A 25,650-nucleotide genomic window follows, 5' to 3' on the forward strand; every position below is an offset into this window, starting at 1 on the left:
AGGGGAAAAGAGACACGCCGACAGACTGACGTCAGCCAGGACTTATAGAGGTCCTGCAGCAAAGTCCCGAGGCGTGAGAATTCATCATCGGGCCGGTGGATTAGCCGTCTGTTTTTTCTCCTCGATGGATGAAGATTGACAGGATCCGGGGCTGATGCTACTCGCAATAAGCAACACCAAGTAGGTATGTGAAAAATCTTAGCCACTGTGTGAGGCTGAGTTGTAAAGTTTTTATCACTGTGTGCGATAAAGCGTGTAGTCACTGTGTGCGACTATTCTTTGCCACTGTGTGCAGCAAAGTACGCATCCACTGTGTGAGGTTGCGTTGAAAGTCTTTATCACTGTGTGCGATAAAGCGCGTGATCACTGCTATGTAAGTCTTTGCCACTGTGTGCGGCAAAGCGCGCGGCCCCTGTGTGAGACTGCGTTGAGACAATAGGCTTAATTTTTGTTGTTTGTGTGCGAGGATATTTTTTGTTGTTGTTGTGGTTGTGTGAGTGTGTGCGGAGCAGAACGCGTGGTCTGTGACGTCAGCAGCTGTTGTTGTTATTATGGGTTCCCAAGCAACCAAGAGTGTGTCAGAGGGTGATGAGAAGTTTATGGTGAAATTCGCTCCCGGTAGCGCAAAGTATTTAGGACATTGGCGCAAGAAATATGATTTTGAAGGTAAATTGGTTGTAGGACAATGTCAAATGTTAGTAGACCAGTTGACAGTAAAGGCAGCTTGTGCAAAAGGGAAATTGAAACAGGAGAGAGAGTTACAACTGACGTCCGCTAAACTGTGGTTAGAGCAGGCGCAGAAAAGAGAGGAGGCAGTGAATGCGAAGAGAGCAGCTTTGCAGGCATTAGCTGTGAAACCTGAAGATGAGACGGTGCGGTCTACTTCAGTGGTGCTGACGTTAAAGGACCAACAGCGTAGAGCAGCATTAGAGAGAGAGAGAGAGGAGGAGGACAGAGTACGGCTGGAGTTTGGGGACGCCGCAGCAGAATATTTAAGCCCTTATAACACTAGATCCAAAGCTAAAGGGGATAAGGCGAGTGCATTTGCTATGCCTGCCTCCCCCTTCCATGATACCTTTCCCATGGTGGAGGTTGCGAATCCCCATTTTGGTATTGAAGATGACCGAAGCCGTGTTATTTGTGTTTACAGGCCATGGACTGAATCTGAATGTGCAGAGGCATGTAAAGATTTAGGAAACCCGTTGACTAATGTTGATGAATTTATCGCCCAACACAAGCAACTCTGCTCCTCATACTGTTTAAACGGTCAGGAAACAGAAGCCACCTTTAGGAAGTGTCTCACATATAACTGGGCTCGGGTGCGAGGCACCTACACAGGGAGGGATGGTAATACTGTCCTACCCTATGGCCATGCAAATTTAAGAGGCCAAGTTGACGGGGTTTATGAGCGTCTTAGAAATACTTTTAAAGCTTCTGTAGATTACAACAAAATTGCCCAATGCATTCAGAAGGCAGGAGAAGATGTTCATGAGTTCAGGGCAAGATTAGAGGAAGTTTTCAAAGAACATAGCGGCCTTGAAGAGAGTGCAGAGAAGGCCAGTCCATATCAGCAACAGTTAAAACATGCTTTGATGAATGGCTTTCATTCACCCATTGCTGATTTCATCAGAAAACAAAATGTTAGTCATAACACTGACGGGTCCGTTGAATGCATGAACTGGGCCCGCCATGCACAGGAAGTCATTAAAAATAAAAAAAAATAAGTCACAAAACTCTGAGGCCGCTGCTTTCTTAGCGGATGAAATCTTTTTCCAGGGACAGTTCAGACGGGGAAGAAATAGAGGCGGAGGTGAGAGAAGTAGAAGAAATTGGGGCCCTAAAGAGAAACGGGACAAGAGATTTGATAAATGTTATGAATGTAGAGAAATGGGCCGTCACGCAAGGGAGTGTCCTGATCGCATGCCTGAAGAGTATAAACGCCCTGATCCAAGAAACCCTTATTATAATAAATGACTAGCACCTGTTGACACTGCTAACACACATACATGTACAAATGATCCCTTACTTTGCCAGAATTTACAACAGCCTGTGTTTCAGACTCTAGATTTGACTGAAGTATTGTTAAATCTGTCAGGGAAAGAAGTAAAACCAGTTCGCACGTTAACTGTGCAAGGCAAAACTGTTCAATTTCTGTGTGATTCAGGTGCAGATAAAACTGTTTTAAAAGATCATGTGTCAGGAGTTGATCCTTCAAATGGCACAATTTATGTGAAGTCTGCAAATGGTCAGTTAAATCAGCATAGAATCTCTAAACCAGTGTGGATTAGAAATCCTACCACAGGAGAGGCAGCTCAGGGTTCAGTTGTAATGTGCCCAACTTGTCCGGTGAACCTCTTGGGAAGAGATATGATGATGAAACTTGGAATTTCAATAATTCCAACATCCATTGGGATGATAGCTGCAGGAAAAGGTGAAACTGCTGAGACAATGGTTCATCAGGACAGTGGGGATTTGCATTATTACTGGACACTTGACCTGTCAGCCTCCAGACCTGATCAAATAAACTGTAAACTGTTAGCTGCAGCTGAGGAAATGTTGACAACTAGCCATGACATACAGCCACCAGAAGACTTGCATGTCACACTGAGATTTAAGACCATGCCTGGGCCTGATGAGGCCTACACAGATAAAGTGCTGAAATTAGGGCCACAGAGAATCACCATAAAAGCAATATATACTGATGGTGAAACCATGGCTGGATGTAGTGTGATCCTTTCTGAAGCTGCACAACAACTTTTTACAGGGCAAACACCACATATTTCACTGACAAAGAGTGGCACAGCTGAGTGGACAGACTTAGCATCTTTGGTGAGACAGGGGGAGAGTGTTGGAATGTGGCAGCAAGCTGGAGGGGGTTGGGAGACAGACGTGCAGCACAGCATCTTTCGTAAAAAGCTGGGATGGGTGACACATACTACACCACAAACACATTTAATGGGGGGTGAGGATGACACAGTAGAATGATATGTTGTAGATGTCAAAGATCACCCGGAGCTTAAACAGGTCCCAGAGAAGCTCTGGTCTACTGGGAAGACTGATGTGGGGTTAATAACAACAGCGAGTCCAGTAGTAATAAAGCCCAAAACGTCTTTTAGGCCAAGAGTGAAGCAATATCCTTTAAAGCCTGATGCAGTAGAAGGCATTAAACCAGTAATAGAGGATATGATTAAGGCAGGGATACTAGTTGAAGCTCCACAAGCAGTATGTAACACACCCATGTTCCCAGTTAGAAAGGCTGATTCACAGTCGTGGCGCATGATTCAAGATTTAAGAGCTGTAAATCAGGCAGTGGAGAGCATCGCTCCATGCGTCCCCGACCCCCACACCTTGTTAAATCAGCTTAAGCCAGACATGACACACTTCACTGTGGTAGATTTAAGTAATGCTTTCTTTTCCATACCAGTACATGAGAATTCACAAGGCTGGTTTGGTTTCACGTATCAAGGCAAAAAATACACATACACTAGATTGCCACAAGGTTTTTGTGATAGTCCTACAATTTTCACACAGAATATTACAAATTGTCTGTCTGATTTTGTGATTCCATCACATTCACAGATGTTGGTATATGTCGATGACATTTTAATTGCATCCAATTCAGAGAAGAACTGCAAAGACATATCATTGGCATTGCTGACTCACTTAGCTGAGACAGGTAACAAGGCCTCACTTTCAAAGCTACAGTGGGTAAAGACAGAAGTGAAATTTTTAGGACATCTGCTTAGTGCAGCAGGGAAAAGCATACATCCAGAGAGGAAAACAGCTATCTTGGCAGCACCTAGGCCAGTGACAAAGAAACACATGATGCAATTCCTAGGGTTGCTAAATTTCTGTCGATCGTGGATGCCCCATTACTCTGAAATTGCGCAGCCATTATTAGATATGATGTACAGTAAACCTTTAGCTATGTCAGACAGTTTAAGTTGGACCCCTGAGGGGGAGCAAGCTCTGTGCATGCTGAAACAGATGCTGACAGGAGCATCAGTCTTAGGACTTCCAGATTATAACAAGCCTTTTGTTCAAACTGTTGACTGTAAAGGACATTTTATGACATCCATGTTAGCACAAAAATGTGGAGGTGGAATGAAGCCAGTAGCTTATTATTCTAAGAGGCTGGATCCAGTGGCTTGTGCCTTACCTCACTGTGTGCGATCTGTGTGTGCAGCCGCTGAAGCCGTAAGGTGTTCTGGTGAAATTGTTTTGTTTCACCCTTTGACCCTGCTGGTTCCACATGAGGTTGATGTTTTATTGCTGCAGACTAAAATGACATTCTTGTCACCTGCAAGACACTTGTCTTTGATGTCACTGTTGCTCTCCCAGCCACACATAACTATTAAGCGGTGTACAACTTTGAATCCCTCTACATTGTTGCCCACGGAGGAGGAGGGTACACCACATGTGTGCAGTGAGCATGTAGAAACACAGTGTAAACCTAGAAGTGATTTAACGGACATACCACTCACTGAGGGCAGGGTTTGGTTTGTTGATGGTTCCAGTTTTAAAACAGCAGAGGGAAAGACTAAAACGGGCTTTGCTGTTGTGGATGACGTGCAGGTCATCAGTGCTGGGCAGTTATCACATTCCATGTCTGCCCAAGCAGCTGAGATAGTGGCTCTGACGGAAGCCTGCAAAGCAGCTGAAGGGCAGGCAGTGACTATATATACAGACAGTCAGTATGCATATGCTACACTTCATTTCTTTGCCGCTCAGTGGTCAAGACGAGGCATGACAACATCAACAGGGAAACCTGTGGAGCATGCGACACTTTTACAGGACCTGTTGAAAGCAGTCTTACTGCCTAGTAAAGTTGCGGTTTGCAAATGTGCAGCACACACACGTGGCACTGACCCCATTGTACTAGGCAACGCCTTTGCAGATAAAATTGCAAAGGAAGCGGCCCTTGGAACACATGGGGTTCATGTTCTGGCGTCTCAGGAGCAAACTATGCCCATCACACATGATGTGTTAGCAGACATGCAGTCACACTCACCTCCAGCTGAGAAGCAGCTGTGGCTCACTAAAGGAGCAAGCCTGCGAGGTGATGTCTACTATCTTTGTGATAATCCTATATTGCCCAAAAACTTATATAGGACTGTTGCAATTTTGAGCCATGGGCTCTGCCATGTCTCAACAGCTGGGATGGTAGCAGCAGTCGAACGGCAGTTTTTCACACTGGGATTCAATGCTTATTCAAAACATTTTTGTAAAGCATGTTTAATATGTTGTAAACATAATGCTCAGGGGGACCTCAGACCTAAAAGAGGAAGGTTTCCCAGACCCAGCTACCCATTTGAAGTAATCCATATGGATTTCATTGAGTTGTCTAACTGTAACACCTACAGGTACTGCCTGGTAATTGTGTGCCCGTTCTCAAAGTGGGTAGAAGTTGTCCCCACTAAGAAAGCAGATGCTATTTCAGTGGCTAAAGTGATATGCAAAACTGTGATCCCAGAGCATGGGATCCCCCAGACTATTTACAGTGACAATGGTCCTCATTTTGTGAATGAAGTAATTGAGAAAATGTCACAACATCTGGGGATAACGCTGAAAACGCACTGCTCATATCACCCCCAGAGTGCAGGGCTGGTTGAAAGGACTAATGGCACAGTAAAGCTGAGACTCAGGAAAACAATGGAGGAAACAGGCAGAACATGGGTAGACTGCATTGAGCTAGTGAAAATGTATATGAGAATCACGCCAACTGATAATGGCCTAACGCCTTTTGAAATAATATATGGCAGGCCATTTAGAGTTCCAGTGTTCTGTAATGATAATGATAAAGCAGAAGAAGAAAACACACTAGCAGACTGGATGATTAAAATGCTTAAAAGCAAAGAAGTCATGAGTGCAAATAATCTGCCAGATGATTCTGTTTCTGTACAGGAAGAACGTCTGAAGCCAGGGGACTGGGTGCTGATAAAGGTCATAAAGAAGAAGTGCTGGTCGAAGCCACGGTGGGACGGACCATACCAGGCTCTGCTGACAACACCAACTGCTGTGAAGATTGCAGAACGACCCACCTGGATACACCAAAGCCATTGCAAAAAGGTGACACACATCCAGGCCAGCTCGGAGTAAGTGGCAGGAAGACCGGGTACAAAGGGGGGGGGGGGGGAAGCCTCCAGGGCCCCTCGTCTCAATCCGGTGAAGAAACCAACTGAGCCACAGGTACTCATCAGAATGGCTGGTAAAGTGTTGTCTACCCTGCTGGGTGTAATGGCTTTGATGTCATCATGGTCAGCTGTGGAGACCCTGTATGTCCAAGGAAACCACACCCAATACCCTCATGGCTATTCTACAAACTTTTGGTGGCAGTTTATGAATACAACTGCTCACTTGAACAATAGGACGGACTGCTATGTGTGTGCTCATATGCCGTTATCCGCATATACATCTGGACTGTGGCCGTACAGCATACCAGAGGACAGGAGTTGGTGTCTGTTGGGCTTAGCAACTCATCCTGGCAACAGAGTCCTCTAGTCCAAGGCCAATTACAGTACACCTCTGAACATCACCTGGAGTAAGTCGCCACTTCTGAACGTGAATTGTTCTGAGCAAACTGACTTATTGGCCTGGCCTCAAGTGTCAGACCCACTGCCAGACATAATATTGCTGAACAAGCTGAACGCAGCTCAACTGCCGTTGTGTGTGATGAACAATGGATCACTGTCAGTGGGGCAGCTCCCGCTTCATTTATGTGGATACATATACACCTACTGCCCTCCAGAGAATGAGAGCAGGTGCATGAAATGCTTGACCAGTGCGAAGTGCGCTGAGAACTTGACATCAAGGAGGACTGAATGCAAGTTCAACCTGGCTTACAGAATACCAGTAAAAGCAAAGAGTCAGAAGTGGACAGGCTGTGCAAGGACGGTGCCGAGCAGTAAAGGAACAAGAGTTTTGGCTGATTGGTATTTCCTGTGTAGACATAAAGCCTATCTATCACTCCCTGAAGGATGGGGAGGATTGTGTGCCGTGGTGAAGTTATCGGATCATGTCTTCTTCATGGACAGAGTTGAACATCACCCTGGCAACCAATTGATTGATTGATTGATTGGTAATTTATTTCAACATGTGAACAATATACAAGTACATTTAGAAAAGAAATAAGAGAGAAAAAAAATACTATACAAATTACATACAAAAAACCATTCTGATTAATTTACATGTTGAAAGGGAGTGGGAAGAAGTATACACTTATTTAATCCCACCCCTTTGCCATAAATTATCAGTGAATATTTAGTCAGCTTCCTTACTGATATAATTTGTAATAAAAATCGACGGAAGCGTGAGGTGAATATAGCCTCACCTAACTCTTTTGGAGTAACAGTAGACACTGGAGTGCCACGAGAATTTCGCATTTGGAGTGGAGGAGCTAAATTCTTCCAAAGTCTGATCCCAAACATCGGAGTTGCAGAGGTGCGGGATCATGTGGAGATCAACCGGTATGCCTTACTGCGACACATTAATCTCACTAAGACTCTGGGAACAGTCTTAGCGGAGGAGCAAAGGGCCATCAGAACGATGGTACTGCAGAACAGGCTGACCCTGGACTTGATAACAGCATCACAAGGAGGAGTGTGTAAGCTGATTGGAGAGACGTGTTGTACGTTTATCCCGGATGGATATACGACTGGAGGAGACATCTATGAAGCACTGCAGAACTTAACTGCTCTGCAGAAATATGTGGCGGACCACACATCAGGAGGAGACGCGTCACAAGGCTGGATAGCCTGGTTGACATCTGGACCATGGTGGAATATGCTCTTAAAGTTTTTGACTCCCATTCTTACATTATTGGCCTTGCTTTGCTTGTTTACAGGTTGCATCTTGCCATGTGTAAGATCGATGGTGAATAAAATGATTGCTAACACCTTTACCAATTTCATACTGTTGCAGCAGCGTGACATGGATGCTAAGGCTAATATGTGTGTATGAAATGAAGCCTGCACTGAAAATGTTGACAAGTGGTGTAGAGCTGAAGATATATATACGCCGTATAGCCTTAAAAAATGACAATACAGGGTGGTGATGATGGGTTTAGATTTTATTATTGTCATTTGTATTAGGAAATATTTAACCATATATTCTTAGAGGTGTATAATCAATTGTGTAGTGATAGGTTGTGTGATCTTTAACAAGCTACATCCTGGGAGCATGGGAAGAGGTCGTACCTTGTCTTATTGTTTTATGGTAGGATTAACGTAGCTACGTCTGTTCTAGTCTAAGTGCTTTTTGTTTAGATGAACTGCTGGACCTCCTCACCGGGGGGGGGGGGGGTCTACCCTCTTCCTGACCAAGGATGTTTGCTTGTGTGCTTTTATGACCCTTTGATCAGCAGTACCCCCCCCCCCCCCCCGCACACACACACACACACACACAGTATTCTTTGTTCACATGTATACCTATGTGAGATGCTATATGTTAATGACCCTATGCATATTCATGTAACCACAATAAAAGGAGTGCTATGGGGAGCCTGGCTGAGAGTCTGATGGTGGTCAAGTGGTGGAACGACGCCTCCCTCATGCATGAGTAAATCAGAGAACTTTGGTGCCTTGTGTCTTGCTTTTCGCTGCGTAGCAGATGAGTTTAACAAGCTACATCCTGGATGTAGCGGATGGGTTCAAGCTACAAACTACAAGCTACAAACCTATCATTTCCCTATATGAAGTCATTCTTTTTTGAACAAAACTCAAAACGGAGCCTATTATTAATCTTTCAGTCATTTCTAACCCCCCCTCCCAAAAAAAAAATAAAAAAAAATAAATCCCACATGAATACTACCCTTTAGGGCTAAGCCCCGGGTGTTTCAAATGTCTGGCTCCGCCTCTGGTTGGTGGTGGTGCTTGATGAGACAATCAGTGCCATCCCTCTGTCCAATGACATAGTTGCAAGGTGCCTATGTGATATTTGAAGTGAGGAACAACTTCTTGATGTAGTGAAGGACAAGCTTTGTCTTACAGGTGAACAATATAGATAGCAATCAAGGCTGTTTGCTTTGTTATGTCAGGGTCCCTGTGTGAGGACTTGCTGCTTTACTGGCTTGGTGTGGAGAGGGAGAATCCACTCACAGGACAGAGAGCTGTGGGCATTCTGCTTCCCTTTGCCACATCCTATCTCTGTGAGAGTGGGTTTTCTGCTGTTGCCTCACTGAAATTAACAATAATAATAATAATAATACATTTTATTTATAGGTGGCTTTCAGACCCTCAAGATCACCTTACAATAACACGTGAACAATCGCATTTAAAAAAAAAACATTAAAAAAATATGTATATATAATAAACATGGTCAAATAAAATTTAGACATAAACAGTCATAAAAGTATAAAGGCAAGTATAAAAACTGAGCAAGGTAAAAATGGACTAAGACAGATCAGGTGTATGCAATTCTAAATAGATGAGTTTTGAGACATGATTTAAAAGTGGTGAGACAGTGTGTGGTCAGGAGAACAAGTGGAAGTGCATCCAAAGTCTCGGGGCAGAACAACTAAAGGCTCTGAGTCCAATAGTAGTCAGGCGAGCAGGTGGAACTGACAGAAGGAAAGCTGAAGAAGAGCGGAGTGTACGAAGGGGCGAGTATGTATGGAGAATAGGGCTGCCACAAACGATTATTTTGATAGTCGACTAGTCACCGATTATTTTTGCGATTAGTCGACTAATCAGATCATCATCCATTGAACGTAAAAGTACAGCTTATTGCACCAGCAGCATCTGCTCTTATATAACTATCATTAGCTTACAGCTTTAAGTGTTTAAGGTCTGTGCTAACTAAAAATAAAGACAAGATGATAGTTAATTGAATTCTAATTAAATGTGCAGATTGTTTCGGTGGAGTTTAATAAACTCAGCCGATTTACTCAGGAACAAATAAAATACTGAAAAAAGCCAAACAATAACATTTTTAAGTTATCTAAGTGACTTGTATATGTTTAACCTGAGTAGGGCGGTGGGTTTGAAAACGATCTGCCGGGAGTCCGGTGCTCTCATGGCCCCCGGCTAGCTATCGAGCTAGTGGGTAACAGACGCCTCCGAAAACGTCGGAGCGCTTTTGAAAATATGTGGTGTCTTGATAAACTGAGCAGATATTTGAGGTTTACACAGCTACATTCTCGCCTGAAAATATGTTAAACGTTTATTTTGTGACCCAGAAAGAATAATAAGAGTAATATTAAAACTAACTAGCTGCCGCCATTGTTGACAACTGCGCTGGGCCGCGCTATGAATTCTGGGACACAGTTTCTTCTTCTTCGGGGTTTAACGGTAGCTGGCATCCTTGTACATGCAGTGCTGCCATCTTCTGTTTCAGTCCGTTATTACACTCTTAAATCCTGCTACTTATTCCTGCTTTTGGGATCTTACAAAGCTTCAAATGACGCGTCGACTATTATATCAGTCGTCGACAATTTTGATAGTCGACGTAATCGTGACTAGTCGACTAATCGTGGCAGCCCTAATGGAGAAGATCGGATAGATATGGAGGAGCGAGGTTATGAAGGGCTTTGAAAGTGAGAAGCGGGAACTTGAAATTGACACGGAGGTGAATTGGGAGCCAATGGAGCTGTTTAAGAACAGGTGTTATATGTTCAGTGGCTCTTGTTCTGGAAATAATACGAGCAGCTGTATTTTGAACTAACTGCAATTTATGGAGAGATTTTCGAGGTAGACCATAGAGAAGAGAATTACAGTAATCTAAACGAGATGTGACAAGAGCATTGACAAGTATGGCGGTACTGTGTGGAGTGAGTGAGGGACGAAGACGGTTAATATTACGGAGATGAAAGTAGGAAGACCGAGTGATATTATTTATATGTGCTGTGAAGGACAGAGTGCTGTCGAGGATGACACCAAGACTCTTAACCTGAGGGGAGGGTGTGACATCAGAGTTATCAACGGATAACGAAAGACTGGTTGGAACTGTAGTCAGTTTTGATCTGGTGCCTATTAAAATGAATTCTGTTTTATTGCCATTAAGTTTAAGAAAGTTGTGAGTAAACCAGACCTTGATTTGACTTAAACAGTCAGAAATGGATGTGGGTGGGAGAGTAGCTGTGGGTTTGGAGGAAAGGTAGAGCTGGGTGTCATCTTAGCAGTGAAACTGGATGTTATGCTTCCTAAAAATATTACCTAGGGGTAGGAGATAGATGATAAAAAGTAAATGACCCAGGACAGAGCCTTGGGGTACACCGGAATTAACTGGATTAGATACTGATCTGTGAGGGAGTAACTGAACAAACTATGAGCAGCCAGAGAGATAAGAGATAAACCAGGCGAGTACTGTACCATTGATGCCAATAGATGCTAATCTGTGAAGGAGGATGCAGTGGGAGATAGTATCAAAAGCTGCTGTAAGCGCAAGGAGAATGAGGATGGCAAGATGGCGCCGGTGTGTGTGGCTGCTCGTCTGTCACTGCCAAGTTTGTTCCTGTTTATATTATTTTTAATTTGTGTCATCCACGAAACAAAGTCTCTGCTGAGGTATGATCGGCAGAAACTATTGGACCTCAAACCTGTGGTCCAAAATATTGTGTCGTTTGGAGCTGGTGGGCAGCAACCCTTGCATCAGAAACCCCGGGTTACCTGTACCTGTACTGCCTCTGGGTTGTCACCACTGCCGGGGTAAACGAAGCAGTCGCCTGGTGAAGCTAAAGGTTTCTCTAAAGAATTATTCTGCTGTTTCCCGACCAGTGCATGGATTATTTCCAAGACTGTTTGTGTCTCTGTGTTTTCTGGATCCTGTTGATGCCTGTTTGGTGCCTATGGTCAGCTTTAACTTGTGCTGTTAAGAGGGAATGTCGTCAAGCAGAACGGAGATGGAAAAAGGATAAACTGCATGTATCATTTCAAATTCTAAAAGACTGCTGGCATCGCTACCAGAACACTGTTAAAGAGGCAAAAAGGGAATATTTTGCAAATATTATTTCTTCCAACTGTCATAACCCACATGGGTTATTTAGGACCATTGACACTGTTCTTAATACTCCATTGAATGTCTGTTTGGAAGTAATTTTCTGAACTTTTTTATTGAAAAGGTTGTCACCACCAGGGCTCTTATCACAGCTCCTGACTCTGACCCCTCTGTCTCTGACCCTTACGCTGCTGTTTGTACTCAGTTTGAGCTTGTGACCCTCTCCACTTTAGAGGATGTGGTTCGCCATATTAAGCCCACAGGTTCCCCTCGGGATCCTGTCCCTCCACAATTCTTTAAAGAAATTTTTCCTAGTATACAACAGTATGTCCTTGACATTATTAACAGCAGTCTGTCTTCTGGTATGGTTCCTGCAAATTTCAAACATGCAGTAGTGCAGCCATTGCTTAAGAAACCTGGCCTTGATTACACAGTTTTAGCGAACTATAGGCCTATTTCCAAGCTGCCTTTACTCTCCAAGGTTTTAGAGAAAATTGTTCTTAGTCAACTGAAAGATTTTCTAGATGATAATGGCATCTTTGACGTTTTTCAATCAGGTTTTAAAACCCTTCATAGCACAGGATCTGCATTATTAAGGGTTTTTAATGACATCCTTCTGCCATGTGATTCTGGTAACCATGCTGTTCTTGTCTTGCTTGGCCTAACTGCTGCCTCTGACACAGTAGACCACAATATTCTAATTTCTCAATTAAATGATGTAGCGGGTATTGGTGGCACTGCACGTAATTGGTTTAGGTCTTATTTGTCAGATAGAACTTTCTCTGTCAGCCTTCTCGGTTCTGAATCATCTTTTGCTCCTCCGTCATGTGGCAACCCACAGGGCTCAATTTTAGGGCCACTGCTCTTTTTATTGTATCTATTGCCTCTGGGTTCCATCCTTAGGAGGCATTTCATTGTTATGCGGATGACTGCCAAATTTATTTACCACTAAAGCAGAAGAATGGCATCTCCATAAAACCTCTCTTGACATGTCTAGATGACATGGTTGGCTCTAAACTTTTTAAATTTTAACGAAAAGAAAACAGAAGTGTTGGTGTTTGGACCTAGTGGTCCCTGTGAGTCCTCTGTTGATTTAGGATCCTTGGAAGTCTATTTTGAACCTGTTGTTACTGACCTTGGTTTTAAGTTGGACAGTGATTTTAAATTGGACAACCAAATCAGAGCAGTGGTGAAGTCCAGTTTTTATCATTTAAGGCGACTGGCAAGAGTAAAATCTTTTCTTTCAAGGCAGCACCTTGAAACAGTGATCCATGCTTTTATTTCTATTTTATTTCTATTTTTATGTCAGTCATTGCTCTCACGTCTGCAGCTGGTTCAAAATGCGGCTGCACGACTCCTAACAGGAACTCGAAAAAGAGAGCATATAACCCCTGTGCTAGCCTCTCTGCACTGGCTGCCTGTGTCTTTTAGAGTTCATTTTAAAATTCTTATGTTTGTTTTTAAATGCCTTCACAGTCTTGCCCCGCCTTACCTCTCTGAGCTTCTTCATCCCCACACACCCTGTCGGTCTCTCAGGTCAGCTGACCAGCTCCTGGAGGTACCGAGATCCAGGAGGAAGCTCAGAGGGGACAGGGCCTTCTCTATCGTGGCTCCTAAATTATGGAATAATTTGCCCTTGCACGTTAGAGAGGCCCCTTCACTGTCCACTTTTAAATCATGTCTTAAAACCCACTTTTATTCCTTGGCTTTTAACCTCAGTGAGACTTAGTTTCTCTTTTAATTGAAGTAGTTATTTAATTAATGATTTCACTCTTCTTTTATTTGTTTTTTATTTATATCTCATGTAATTTTATTTTACAGTTCCAATGTACAGCACTTTGTGTCGGCTGTGGTTGTTCTAAAATGCTTTATAAATAAAGGTGATGAGGATGGAGATAAGTCCAGAGTCAGCTGCAAGCAGAAGATCATTGATGATTTTTACTAGAGCTGTTTCTGTACTGTGACATGAACGGAAGCCGGACTGAAACTGTTCGTACAAGTTATTTCCAGTGAGATGACGATGAACCTGTGCAGCCACTATCTTTTCCAGAAATTTTTGCTAAGAAAGGGAGATTTGAAATTGGCCTGAAATTATTTAGATTGGAGGGATCTGAACCATTATTTTTCAGTATTGGGGTTATTATAGCAGTTTTAAGAGAAGAAGGAACAGAACCAGATATAAGAGAAGAGTGTACGATATTAGCAATCAGTGGGGCAAGAGACGAGAATGAGAGTTTAACAAGATTTGTCGGCAGTGGATCAAGTTTACACGATGATGACTTTAAGTTAGTAATTATGGAAGATAGCTGAGTTATTGTGGGAAGTTCAAAATTGGATGGATAGGATGACAGCTGAGAAGGACAAAAAATGCATATAGAACAATTGACCATATCCCAGGATGAGGGCAATTGTTGATAAAGATTCTCAATCTTGGTGTAAAAAAAAAGTCCATAAATTTATTGTAAACTGCGGCAGAGTGTGTATGTATGGCAAAGGTATCTGGGGGTTTAACAACATTATGCAATGTAGAAAACAAAGTGCAAGTGTTTCCTTCAGCGGATTCAATAACAGAGGTGTAGTAGGCAGATTTGGATGGATAGCTTCTTTATAATGTTGTACATGACTGAGATACATGTCCTTGTGAATAGTAAGTCCTGTTTTCCTGGAGAGACGTTCCAGGAGGCGTCCAGTAGCTTTAAGTTGGCGAAGTTCAGGTAAATACCATGGCGCAGAGTGAGAGAAAGAAACAGAGTTTTTTGGGGAGCCAAGGTATCTTTCTTATAAATCACACATCAATAACCTCACCCGTTCTGCCTACTTCCATCTACGCAACATTAACAGATTGCTTCCTTCTCTTTCCACCCAGTCTACGTCCATTCTTGTCCACAGTCTTGTTACCTCCCGTATTGACTACTGCAATTCTCTTCTGCATGGTCTCCCCCAAAAATCCCTCCATAAGCTTCAACTGGTTCAGAACTCTGCTGCTCGCATTATCACCAGAACCCCCTCCTACCAGCACATTACCCCTGTTCTTCAGGAACTTCACTGGCTCCCTGTGAAATTCCGGATAATTTTCAAACTTCTTCTGCTCACCTTCAAGGCCCTTCATAACCTCGCTCCTTCTTACCTTTCTGACCTGTTAACCACCACTTGTTCTGCCCGTTCACTTCGTTCTTCTTCTTCTGTCCAGCTTACTGTACCTTCCTTCCGCCTCACCACCATGGGAAGCAGAGCTTTCAGCTGCTCTGCTCCCAGGCTGTGGAATTCTCTGCCCCCTGAAATAAGAAATATTGGTTCTCTCCCCCAGTTTAAATCCCAACTCAAAACTCATCTGTTCAAATCTGCATATTCACTGTGAATACACTGTTTGTTCATTTTATCTTGTGCTTTATTTTATTGTTCTTATTCTGCCATTGTTTTACTAATTGTTTTATCCTATTGTAAAGTGTCCTTGGGTGACTTGAAAGGCGCTCATAAATAAAATTTATTATTATTATTATTATAAGAGGTTGATAAGTTCATTGTTATAGTGAGATACCAGGTCATCTATGGAAGCTGAGGCATCAGTGATAGGTAAATTATTAATGCCATGGGAAAGATCTGATAGATCAATGCCCCTAATATTTCTAAAAGTAATTGAGCGGTTTTGTTTATTTTTGTATAGTGGGAGACTAACAGTGAATAAAACTAATTTATGGTCTGAAAAAGGTATTTCCAATACAGCACAATTCTTTTTTTTTCTTTTCTTTTTTTTTGTGTCCTGTTTGGATCTTTAGCCATCAGAATTGTTGTCTTAAGGCCAAGAAAGATGCCAAGCGGATTTATTTCACCAAGTGGATCATCATGGCCTTGCCATATTGGTCCATTTGATTGACCTTTATTATAATTATGAATTTATTTTATTTTCGGTTGCTACAAACGGGACAGACATGACTGTGGGATAGGACAGGGAGAAAGAATGAAAGAAAGAGAGGGAGAGAAAGAAAACCAAAGGGAAAAGAGACGGTGAGAAAGGGGGGAAGAAGGAAAGAAAAACAAACAAAACACCTGGATCACCTGTATGGAGAAAAAAAAACAGAAGAGAAAGCAAACAAAAAAAAAAAAGAGCAACATAATAAAAAACAGCACCATCACAATAAACTAGCTAACAGTAGATAACAGTAGATACTAAATATTAAACGATATTGTGCAGCACGCAAGATAGACAGCGCACAATGTGCTTTGAGGCAGCAGCCAAGAAAGCTGTAGTCCGCGTCTGTAAACACCCGTGTGTACACCTGTGTGCACACCTGTGTGGATCAGCATGCTTGTAAAAAGGTTTCTCCATGTAACGATCTGCTAGGGAGTGTGGGGAGCCATAGCCCCGTCCCCCAGGGCATGAAGCAGGTATGGAGGAGATCCAGGCCCCAGATATCGAGAGGCCCCAGAGTACAAGGACCCGAGGAGGACCACCAAAAGGGGGGGAACCGTGCCACCCTCCTGGGAAGAGCTGAGTAGAGCCCCAAAGGAGAGGTCACCCCGCAGCTACGGAGCAGAGGCCAGAGGGGGTTGCAGTGGCGTGCCCGCGGGCTCTGCCGGCAGCCAGCTGTGCTAGAGAGGACCGAGCTTCAGGCCCAGAGGCCTAAGGGCATCCCACCCCCCGGAAGGATCCCAGCCGGGCCACAGGCGCCCGGCCCTGCCAATCGGCCACCAGGAGTGAGGCGGTACATACATGAGCGCCCAGCCCCAGACGACAAGGACCACCAACACACCAATGTCTGAGGGCATCAGCCACCGGCAGGGAGTGTGGTGAGGGGAGATAGGCCTCCGTACTTTAGAGGGCCTGAGATGTACCCAGAGAGGTTGAGTCTAAGACCCAACCTGACATATAGACACAGACGAACAGGCACACGTGGACACAAACGTGCATTCCCACCCCCATATGCACAACCAAATACTCGGCACTCACCCAACGTGTAGACAGACACAAATAGACACTGCACAGACAGTCACACTCCCCAAACATACTCTATATCCCAGGTCCAGGTACCCCCGCCCCCAGAGGGGCAAGCTGCACCTAGACCCAGGAGATGTAACCCTTCTCTCTGGGGTGGAGGCAAGCGGACCACCTCCTTATCTGCAGTAGCAGGGAGGCCCCGCATCCCAGACCCCAGTCTGACGGCCAGCACCTCCTCCCAGCCCCCCAGCCCTGACGGTTAACAGAACCGGGGTGAGTGAAGACCTCAAATCTCCCTACGCCCGCTCATATGTAGTGTTGCTGTGTGCTGTTCTAAAGTGCATTTAAAACTCAGGAGAGCATGGTACTTGCTTCCTCTCAGAGAGCAGCACAGCTCCTCCCGAAAACCCTTAGTGTCTAAATGCATTTAAAATTGAGGGTAGGGCACCAGCGCCAGAGGTGGGTTGGAATACACCGGCCATCCTCTGGATGCTGTGAAACGTGCCCACCCCCAAGGCCCTATATGTATGTGTTATGTGAGAGTGTGAGTTGTCCAATTCAGCACAATTCTTAGGGGTGACACCAATACAGCAAACAAGATCCAAAATGTGTCCTCTGGAGTGTGTGGGAACGTCCATATATTGGTGTAAGCCAACATTGTCCAGACAGGATATAAAATCTCTTGTGGCTGAATTTGATGTGTTGTCCATGTGGATTTTAAAATCGCCCAGCAGTAGTATATTTGGAGATAAGAGTAGGATTACGGCAAGAAAGTTAGAAAAATCAGTTAAAAAGTCAAATTTGATTTTCGGTAGACAGTAAACAGCAACTAATACTGTGGGAGTTTGTCCATTAATTTGAATCAGCATGGATTCAAACGAGGAGTAGGCAGGAGCAGAAAGAGAGAATACCTTATACTTCCTGTTGTACAGGATCGCGAGGTGACCCCCACGTCCCAACACACGGGGCTGGCAGGTGTAAACAAATCCAGGTGGAGTGGTCAGATTGAGATCGGCGAAATCATTTGGACGCTGCCAGGTCTCCGTCAGACATAGAAAGCCAGGTTATGATCATTAAGAAGATCATAGACAAGAGGTCCCTTGCTGGAGAGGGATCGGACATTAAGCAATCCGATGGAAACGGGATAGTCGCCGCTAGCTTTGTAAGCTGACCGGGCAGGGCTAGCAAGCACACTACGGTCAGCAGTCTGTCCACCAGGCTTCCTAGCGGAGCGGCGGTGAGATGACCACAAGGATGGTATCGGGTTCCTGCTGTCAATCCTGTAATTCCGTCTGGATCCGCGGTGGACATACTTTCGACGCGGGACCAAGGGGATGCCAGGGTGTAGCCGGCGGAAAGGTCGAGAGGTGCTGGAAGCGCAGAATGAGTTGGTCTGATGTCGAGTATCTCAGCGTGGAGGAGACGGGCCGGAGTATGGACTGCAGAACAGACCCAGTGAGAAGAGTCCGGAAGAGCAGCACCTTAGCAGTAGTCATGATGTAAGCAAGCAAGCAAGCAAGCAAGCAATTCATATAGTATATACAGGGAGTGCAGAATTATTAGGCAAGTTGTATTTTTGAGGAATAATTTTATTATTGAACAACAACCATGTTCTCAATGAACCCACAAAACTCATTAATATCAAAGCTGAATGTTTTTGGAAGTAGATTTTAGTTTGTTTTTAGTTTTAGCTATTTTAGGGGGATATCGGTGTGTGCAGGTGACTATTACTGTGCATAATTATTAGGCAACTTAACAAAAAACAAATATATACCCATTTCAATTATTTATTTTTACCAGTGACACCAATATAACATCTCCACATTCACAAATATACATTTCTGACATTCAAAAACAAAACAAAAACAAATCAGCGACCAATATAGCCACCTTTCTTTGCAAGGACACTCAAAAGCCTGCCATCCATGGGTTCTGTCAGTGTTTTGATCTGTTCACCATCAACATTGCGTGCAGCAGCAACCACAGCCTCCCAGACACTGTTCAGAGAGGTGTACTGTTTTCCCTCCTTGTAAATCTCACATTTGATGATGGACCACAGGTTCTCAATGGGGTTGAGATCAGGTGAACAAGGTGGCCATGTCATTAGTTTTTCTTCTTTTATACCCTTTCTTGCAGCTACGCTGTGGAGTACTTGGACGCGTGTGATGGAGCATTGTCCTGCATGAAAATCATGTTTTTCTTGAAGGATGCAGACTTCTTCCTGTACCACTGCTTGAAGAAGGCGTCTTCCAGAAACTGGCAGTAGGACTGGGAGTTGAGCTTGACTCCATCCTCAACCCGAAAAGGCCCCACAAGCTCATCTTTGATGATACCAGCCCAAACCAGTACTCCACCTCCACCTTGCTGGCGTCTGAGTCGGACTGGAGCTCTCTGCCCTTTACCAATCCAGCCACGGGCCCATCCATCTGGCCCATCAAGACTCACTCTCATTTCATCAGTCCATAAAACCTTAGAAAAACCAGTCTTGAGATATTTCTTGGCCCAGTCTTGACGTTTCAGCTTGTGTGTCTTGTTCAGTGGTGGTCGTCTTTCAGCCTTTCTTACCTTGGCCATGTCTCTGAGTATTGCACACCTTGTGCTTTTGGGCACTCCAGTGATGTTGCAGCTCATCTTTGATGATACCAGCCCAAACCAGTACTCCACCTCCACCTTGCTGGCGTCTGAGTCGGACTGGAGCTCTCTGCCCTTTACCAATCCAGCCACGGGCCCATCCATCTGGCCCATCAAGACTCACTCTCATTTCATCAGTCCATAAAACCTTAGAAAAACCAGTCTTGAGATATTTCTTGGCCCAGTCTTGACGTTTCAGCTTGTGTGTCTTGTTCAGTGGTGGTCGTCTTTCAGCCTTTCTTACCTTGGCCATGTCTCTGAGTATTGCACACCTTGTGCTTTTGGGCACTCCAGTGATGTTGCAGCTCTGAAATATGGCCAAACTGGTGGCAAGTGGCATCTTGGCAGCTGCACGCTTGACTTTTCTCAGTTCATGGGCAGTTATTTTGCGCCTTGGTTTTTCCACACGCTTCTTGCGACCCTGTTGACTATTTTGAATGAAACGCTTGATTGTTCGATGATCACGCTTCAGAAGCTTTGCAATTTTGAGACTGCTGCATCCCTCTGCAAGATATCTCACTATTTTTGACTTTTCTGAGCCTGTCAAGTCCTTCTTTTGACCCATTTTGCCAAAGGAAAGGACGTTGCCTAATAATTATGCACACCTGATATACGGTGTTGATGTCATTAGACCACACCCCTTCTTATTACAGAGATGCACATCACCTAATATGCTTAATTGGTAGTAGGCTTTCGAGCCTATACAGCTTGGAGTAAGACAACATGCATGCAGAGCATGGTGTGGACAAAATACTCATTTGCCTAATAATTCTGCACTCCCTGTAGTATTTATATAGCACTTTCAGATCAGCCCCCAGCTGAACACAAAGTGCTGTACACTTGACATGCCAGAAATGATACATTGAACATGTTAAAAAATAAGAAAAATAAATAAAATAAATAATAATAATAATAATAATATAAAATGAATAAAAAATATTTAAAAAATAAAAAATAAGATGATTATTAAAATGACATTTAAAATAATAAAATTAGCACAAATAGCAAAAACAATAATAAAATAGTATAAAAATGTTGATGAGAATTACATTTAAAACAATAAAATCAGCACATTAGATTAAAATAATAAAATCAGGGTCAGACTGTGTCATAAGCCAAGGAGATAAAATGGGTTTTAAGACGTGTTTTAAAAGTGGACAGTGAAGGGGCCCCTCTAATGTGCTGGGAAAGATTGTTCCACAGATTAGGAGCAACAAATACAGTCCAGAAACCGGCTATCCGAAGACAGCGCAGCGGCTAGCAGCTGATGCTGACAGCTGGTGCTAATAGCTAACAGTAAATGTGTCCAATTGCTGCGGGCCATTCAGTCCTTATACAACCGTTGCAAGAGCTTGGTCCGCATAGCCGGCAATAAGTAGGACTCGTTCCTGATGGGTGATGGGCTCCGCCAGAGCTGCCTTTTGTCACCGATTCTGTTCATAATTTTTATGGACAGAATTTCTAGGCGTAGCCAAGTGGCGGAAGGCTTTCACTTGGGTGGTCTCAGGATCTCATCTCTACTTTTTGCAGATGATGTGGTTCTGTTGGCTTCATTGGTTGATGGCCTCCAGCTCGCCTTGGAATGGTTCGCAGCTGAGTGTGAAGCGGTGGGAATGAGAATCAGCACCTCCAAATCTGAGGCCATGGTCCTCAGCCGGAAAAGGGTGGAGTGCCCACTCCGGGTCAGGGACGAGTTTATTGTCCCTCAAGTGGAGGTGTTTAAGTATCTCGGGGTCTTGTTCACGAGAAGGAAGCAGGGAGCGGGAGATTGACAGACAGATCCGGTACAGCGGATGCAGACGCTGTACCGGTCTGTTGAGGTGAAGAGAGAGCTGAGTGTAAAAGCGAAGCTCTCAATTTACCCGTCGATCTATGCCCCTACCCTCACCTATGGTCACGAGCTGTGGGTAGTGACCGAAAGAATGAGATTCCGAATATAAGCGGCGAAAATGGGCTTCCTTTGAAGAGTGACTGGCCTCTCCCTTAGAGATAGGATAGGGTGAGAAGTTCGGCCATTCGGGAGGGGCTCAGACTAGAGCCACTGCTCCTCCACATTGAAAGGAGCCAGTTGAGGTGGTTCGGGCATCTAATAAGGATGCCTCCTGGGCGCCTCCTGGGTGAGATTTTTGGGGCATGTCGCACCGGGAGGAGGCCCTGGGGCAGACTCAGGACACGCTGGAGAGATTATATCTCTCGTCTGGCCTGGGAGTGCCATGGTGTTCTCCCAGACAAGCTGGAAGAGGTGGCTGGGGAGAGGGAGGTCTGGGCTTCTCTGCTTGTGCTGTTGCCCCCGCAACCCGGCCCCGGATAAGTGGAAGAAAATGGATGGATGTCTTTTCCTGCTACTATTTAGGTTGCTTTCAGTCTACACTGGATCATTGAAATAGTTAGTGAATCTGGTTCTCTTGTTTGTTGTTGTGGTCTGCCTTCAGCCTGTAAGTTACTTAACTTGTTTGTTCTGTGCAGAAAACCCTGGAGATCAGAGAGAGAGGTCTTCTGTGAAGACTTCTATGAAGTTAAGGAGAGGTAGAATTCCCTGTTTTGTTTGGACATTAGACTTCACTGACAGAAAGCCTTTCCCTTGTGAACTTTATTGTATAAATAAACTTGTTAAACTTTTGCTGGGTCTATGATCCAGCATTTTGTGTTTATTTTTGTATTTATGACTTCGTATGTTATATTGAAAGGATGCTAAGTTCTAGGATTATTATTTGTTTGCCTTGAGTTTAATTTATATTTCTCCTAGGTTTTCTGTGTTAGTCTCATGTATTTTTTGTCTGTGTGTTTCATATTGTCTAGCCGGTGTTAATATCTTTACGTCTCTTCATGTTTCCTGTTTTATTCTGAAAGTCTTGTGTTTCCATTTTCCCTGATCACCTCTTGTCTGTAATAAGTCCTCTGTCTTCCTTTGTTCAGTGTCAGGTCATTTCTTCTCCTTCCATGTCTTGTCATAGTAACCTTAGTAGTCATAGTCACCATAGTCATCATAGTTATCACAGTTGTCATAGCTGATTTATAGTTTTCAGTTACCTCAGCCATGTCACAGTTTTCATACTATATTTTCTACACTATGAGGCAAACTTAAAATCCTTTAATTTTCTCAAAAACCAACAGTGCGCCTTATAATCCGGTGCACCTTATGCATGAATTCTGGTTGTGTTTACTGACCTCGAACCGATTTTATGTGGTACACGGCACTCAAAAATCTGTCAAAAATGTTTTAGTATGACTTTGGTAAGCTATGAAGCTGCACCGCTTGATGGATTGTCAGAGCATTACGGCTACGGTAGTTAGGAACCTCGCAGAGTAATCTGGGTCCTAAACTCTGTCCCTTCAGGTCCCGAACACTGCGGCATCACTGACAGTTAAAAACTATCTAAATTCTTTCATCTCATCCAGGCATCCACGAAAACAGAATGTATTAAATTTAACGGAGATAGAAGTTAGCAGGAAGTTAGCTTGCTAGTTTCCACCTAAACATAATATAGCATGTTCTGACTGAGAGATTTCTGAATAATTAAAACGCACAGCTCTGCTAACACTTCCAACATAAATGAAGACAAAAAAAAACCTAAACAGCAGTGACTTTTGTAGGGTTACTTAAGTTGGGCTAGCTGGTATATAATGAAATGATGTGCTATGTGATCACTAGCTACACAGCTATGTTAGTATAACATACACAGTGAAGATGGAGGATGAACACTAACTTTTTTCCATACGATAAAAGTTACCGTGAGGGTTCCTGATGGTTAGGGACTAATGCAATTGCATAGCAGGATGCTATAAACGGACTAAAGTTCAGTCAGGAGAACAACTGAGATAATCCATCCACAATACGAGGTTAGTCATTAATATACTGCAACAACATGGGAATAGAGCCACTGCAGAGAATTCAACATTAATGAATCAATGGTACGGAAGTGGAGGAAGCAAGAAGAATGAGTTGAGTGAGGTTTTTTTGCCTTATAGTCTGAAAATACAGTAGTTTTTTAGTTTTCCCATTTTAGGTTTCAGTTTAGTTGTCGCTCCTGTTTTGCCTTTGCTCATGTTTTATGTTCATGTCCACCAGCCATAATAAATAGCTCACTCTTGGTTTCAACTTCAGTTCACCTCTCTAGTGTCTGCTTTTGGGTCCTTTTCACAAACTCACTGGCATACCCCGCCGTGACAGAGTTCTACCCATTTTGGTGGCCTTGACATGTTGATATTAAAAGATCTAGTAGAAATGATTAAGAAGAAACTATGTGGAGTGTAAGTAGTATCATTGCAGACAGGTCCAGTTCCTTTCAGTAAAACCCCATTCCACATAAAAAGGCAGCTAAATAATTCATATTCTTAAATGTAGAATTTAAGTCAATACCTAAAAATTATACTCATATAAAGTAGTAGGTACAATTCTCGCTCACCTCGCTGAATGTGCCCCGGCCAATCACCTTCAAGATGTGAAAGTCTTCTCTTTTGATGCGGGTTTTCTTAACCTCCTTTACTAGAGGCTCAGCTGTGAGAAAGGAGAGAAGAGACAATGATTTCAATTATTTTACTTTATTATTTCAGTGTTATTTGAAATAATGGACCTAAAAATGGTAATGCAGTGGCATTATTTTAAAAATATCATTTTTTCCTAATTTAACAATTTTGCAGTAATTTATCAGTGTGGGACAATTTATTAGTGTGCTCTAAATACATTTTTTTTCTTAAATATATATTTATTAGATTGAAACAACAAAGAAAAAGAGATACACACAACTGTTATACAATAAGTAAGTAGGTTTCACAATTATTGCTTAAGCTGATGTAATAAATTACAGCTTAATAACACATTCTCATATCTTTTAATTGCTTTTATCACTTTACCCCCTACCCATCCCACACAATAGCCCTGTCCCTTGAGCCAGTTTAAAAAACCCCACAACAAAACAACAAAACAAAACAAAAAGCAGAACAAAACAACAACAGCAACAAAAACAGAGAATTTACTGAGTAGTGCTAGAAGTGGGGAAAAATATTTCAGGAATTGCCCCAACACCTTGTAAAATTTCCTGCTGGTATTACTAATTGAATAATGGATCATTTTGAGGCCTAAATAACACATAAGGTCCCTCAGCCATTGAGCTACTCCATCTTAGCAGGGTTGCATGCCTAGCCACAAGGGAAGTGAAAGACGGTGTGTGACACTGTGACAAGATCAACTGTGCATCAGTCTCTCCAGTGGTGCCAAAAAGTGTAGCTAATGGATTAGGACCCACATGCTATCCAAGAATTAGTGCCAAAGTTTGAAATGTGTCTCTCCAGTATTTTTCTAGATTAGGACATTTCCGAAACCTTGGGGGTGGGCACGCTACACAGCATCCGGATGACCATCAGGGTGTACAACCTCACCCCTGGCGTCGTTGCCCACCTCTCAATTTTAAATACACGTATACATTGAGGGCTATCAGGAGGGGCTATGCGCTTACCTGCTGCTCTCTGGCAGGTAGCTCCATGCCCTCCTGGAACACACATGCATCAACACTACTTATGAGCGGACGGAGGGAGGTTTGGAGTCTTCACACCCCCCCGTTCTCTGTTGCCTGTTGGGGCGGGGGAGCTGGGAGGAGGAGTCAGCCATCCAATTGGGGTCTGGAATGTGGGGCCTCCCTGCTGCTGCGGAGTTGGGGCGGTCTGTGTCTCTCCACCCCAGGGAAGAGGGTAACACTACCAGGGTCTGGGTGCAGTTTCCCCCTCCAGGGACAAGGGTACCTAGATCTGGGGCTTAGAGTACGCTTTGGGAGTGTGATTGTGTGTACAGTGTCTATTTATATCTTTCTCCACGTTGGGTGAGTGCTGAGTAATTGCATATGAGAGTATGAGGGTGGGAATGGATGTTTGTATCTGTGTGTGCCTGTATGTTTGTGTCTATATGTCAGTTCGGGTATCAGACGTCACCTCTCTAGGGACATCTCAGGCCCTCGAAGGTATGGAGACCTATCTCCCCCCACCACTCCACGTGCCAGTGGCAGATGCCCCCACACATTGGTGCACTGGTGGTTCTCTGTGTCCGGGGATGGGCGTCCAGGTACGCACCGTCTCACTCCTGGTGGCTGCTTGTCGGGGCCTGGAGCCTGGGGCTCGCTCGGGCCCCTTCGGGGGGTGGGGTGGCCTTGGCCTCGGGC

The 25,650-nt window shown here is 43.9% G+C and overlaps 1 protein-coding gene across 1 annotated transcript in view; it reads right to left on the minus strand.

The window, feature by feature from the left end:
• dmpk (DM1 protein kinase) overlaps window positions 1-25,650 on the minus strand; it is an 84,102-nt gene that overhangs the window by 42,516 nt on the left and 15,936 nt on the right. Inside the window, exon 2 of the mRNA XM_004574294.4 lies at window positions 23,905-23,996. Within this exon, the coding sequence (XP_004574351.3) occupies window positions 23,905-23,996 (92 nt within the window). The remainder of the gene's footprint in view (window positions 1-23,904; window positions 23,997-25,650) is intronic.

The sequence above is a fragment of the Maylandia zebra genome, linkage group LG10 (genome assembly GCF_041146795.1).
Source record: "Maylandia zebra isolate NMK-2024a linkage group LG10, Mzebra_GT3a, whole genome shotgun sequence".
Lineage (NCBI taxonomy): Eukaryota > Metazoa > Chordata > Actinopteri > Cichliformes > Cichlidae > Maylandia > Maylandia zebra.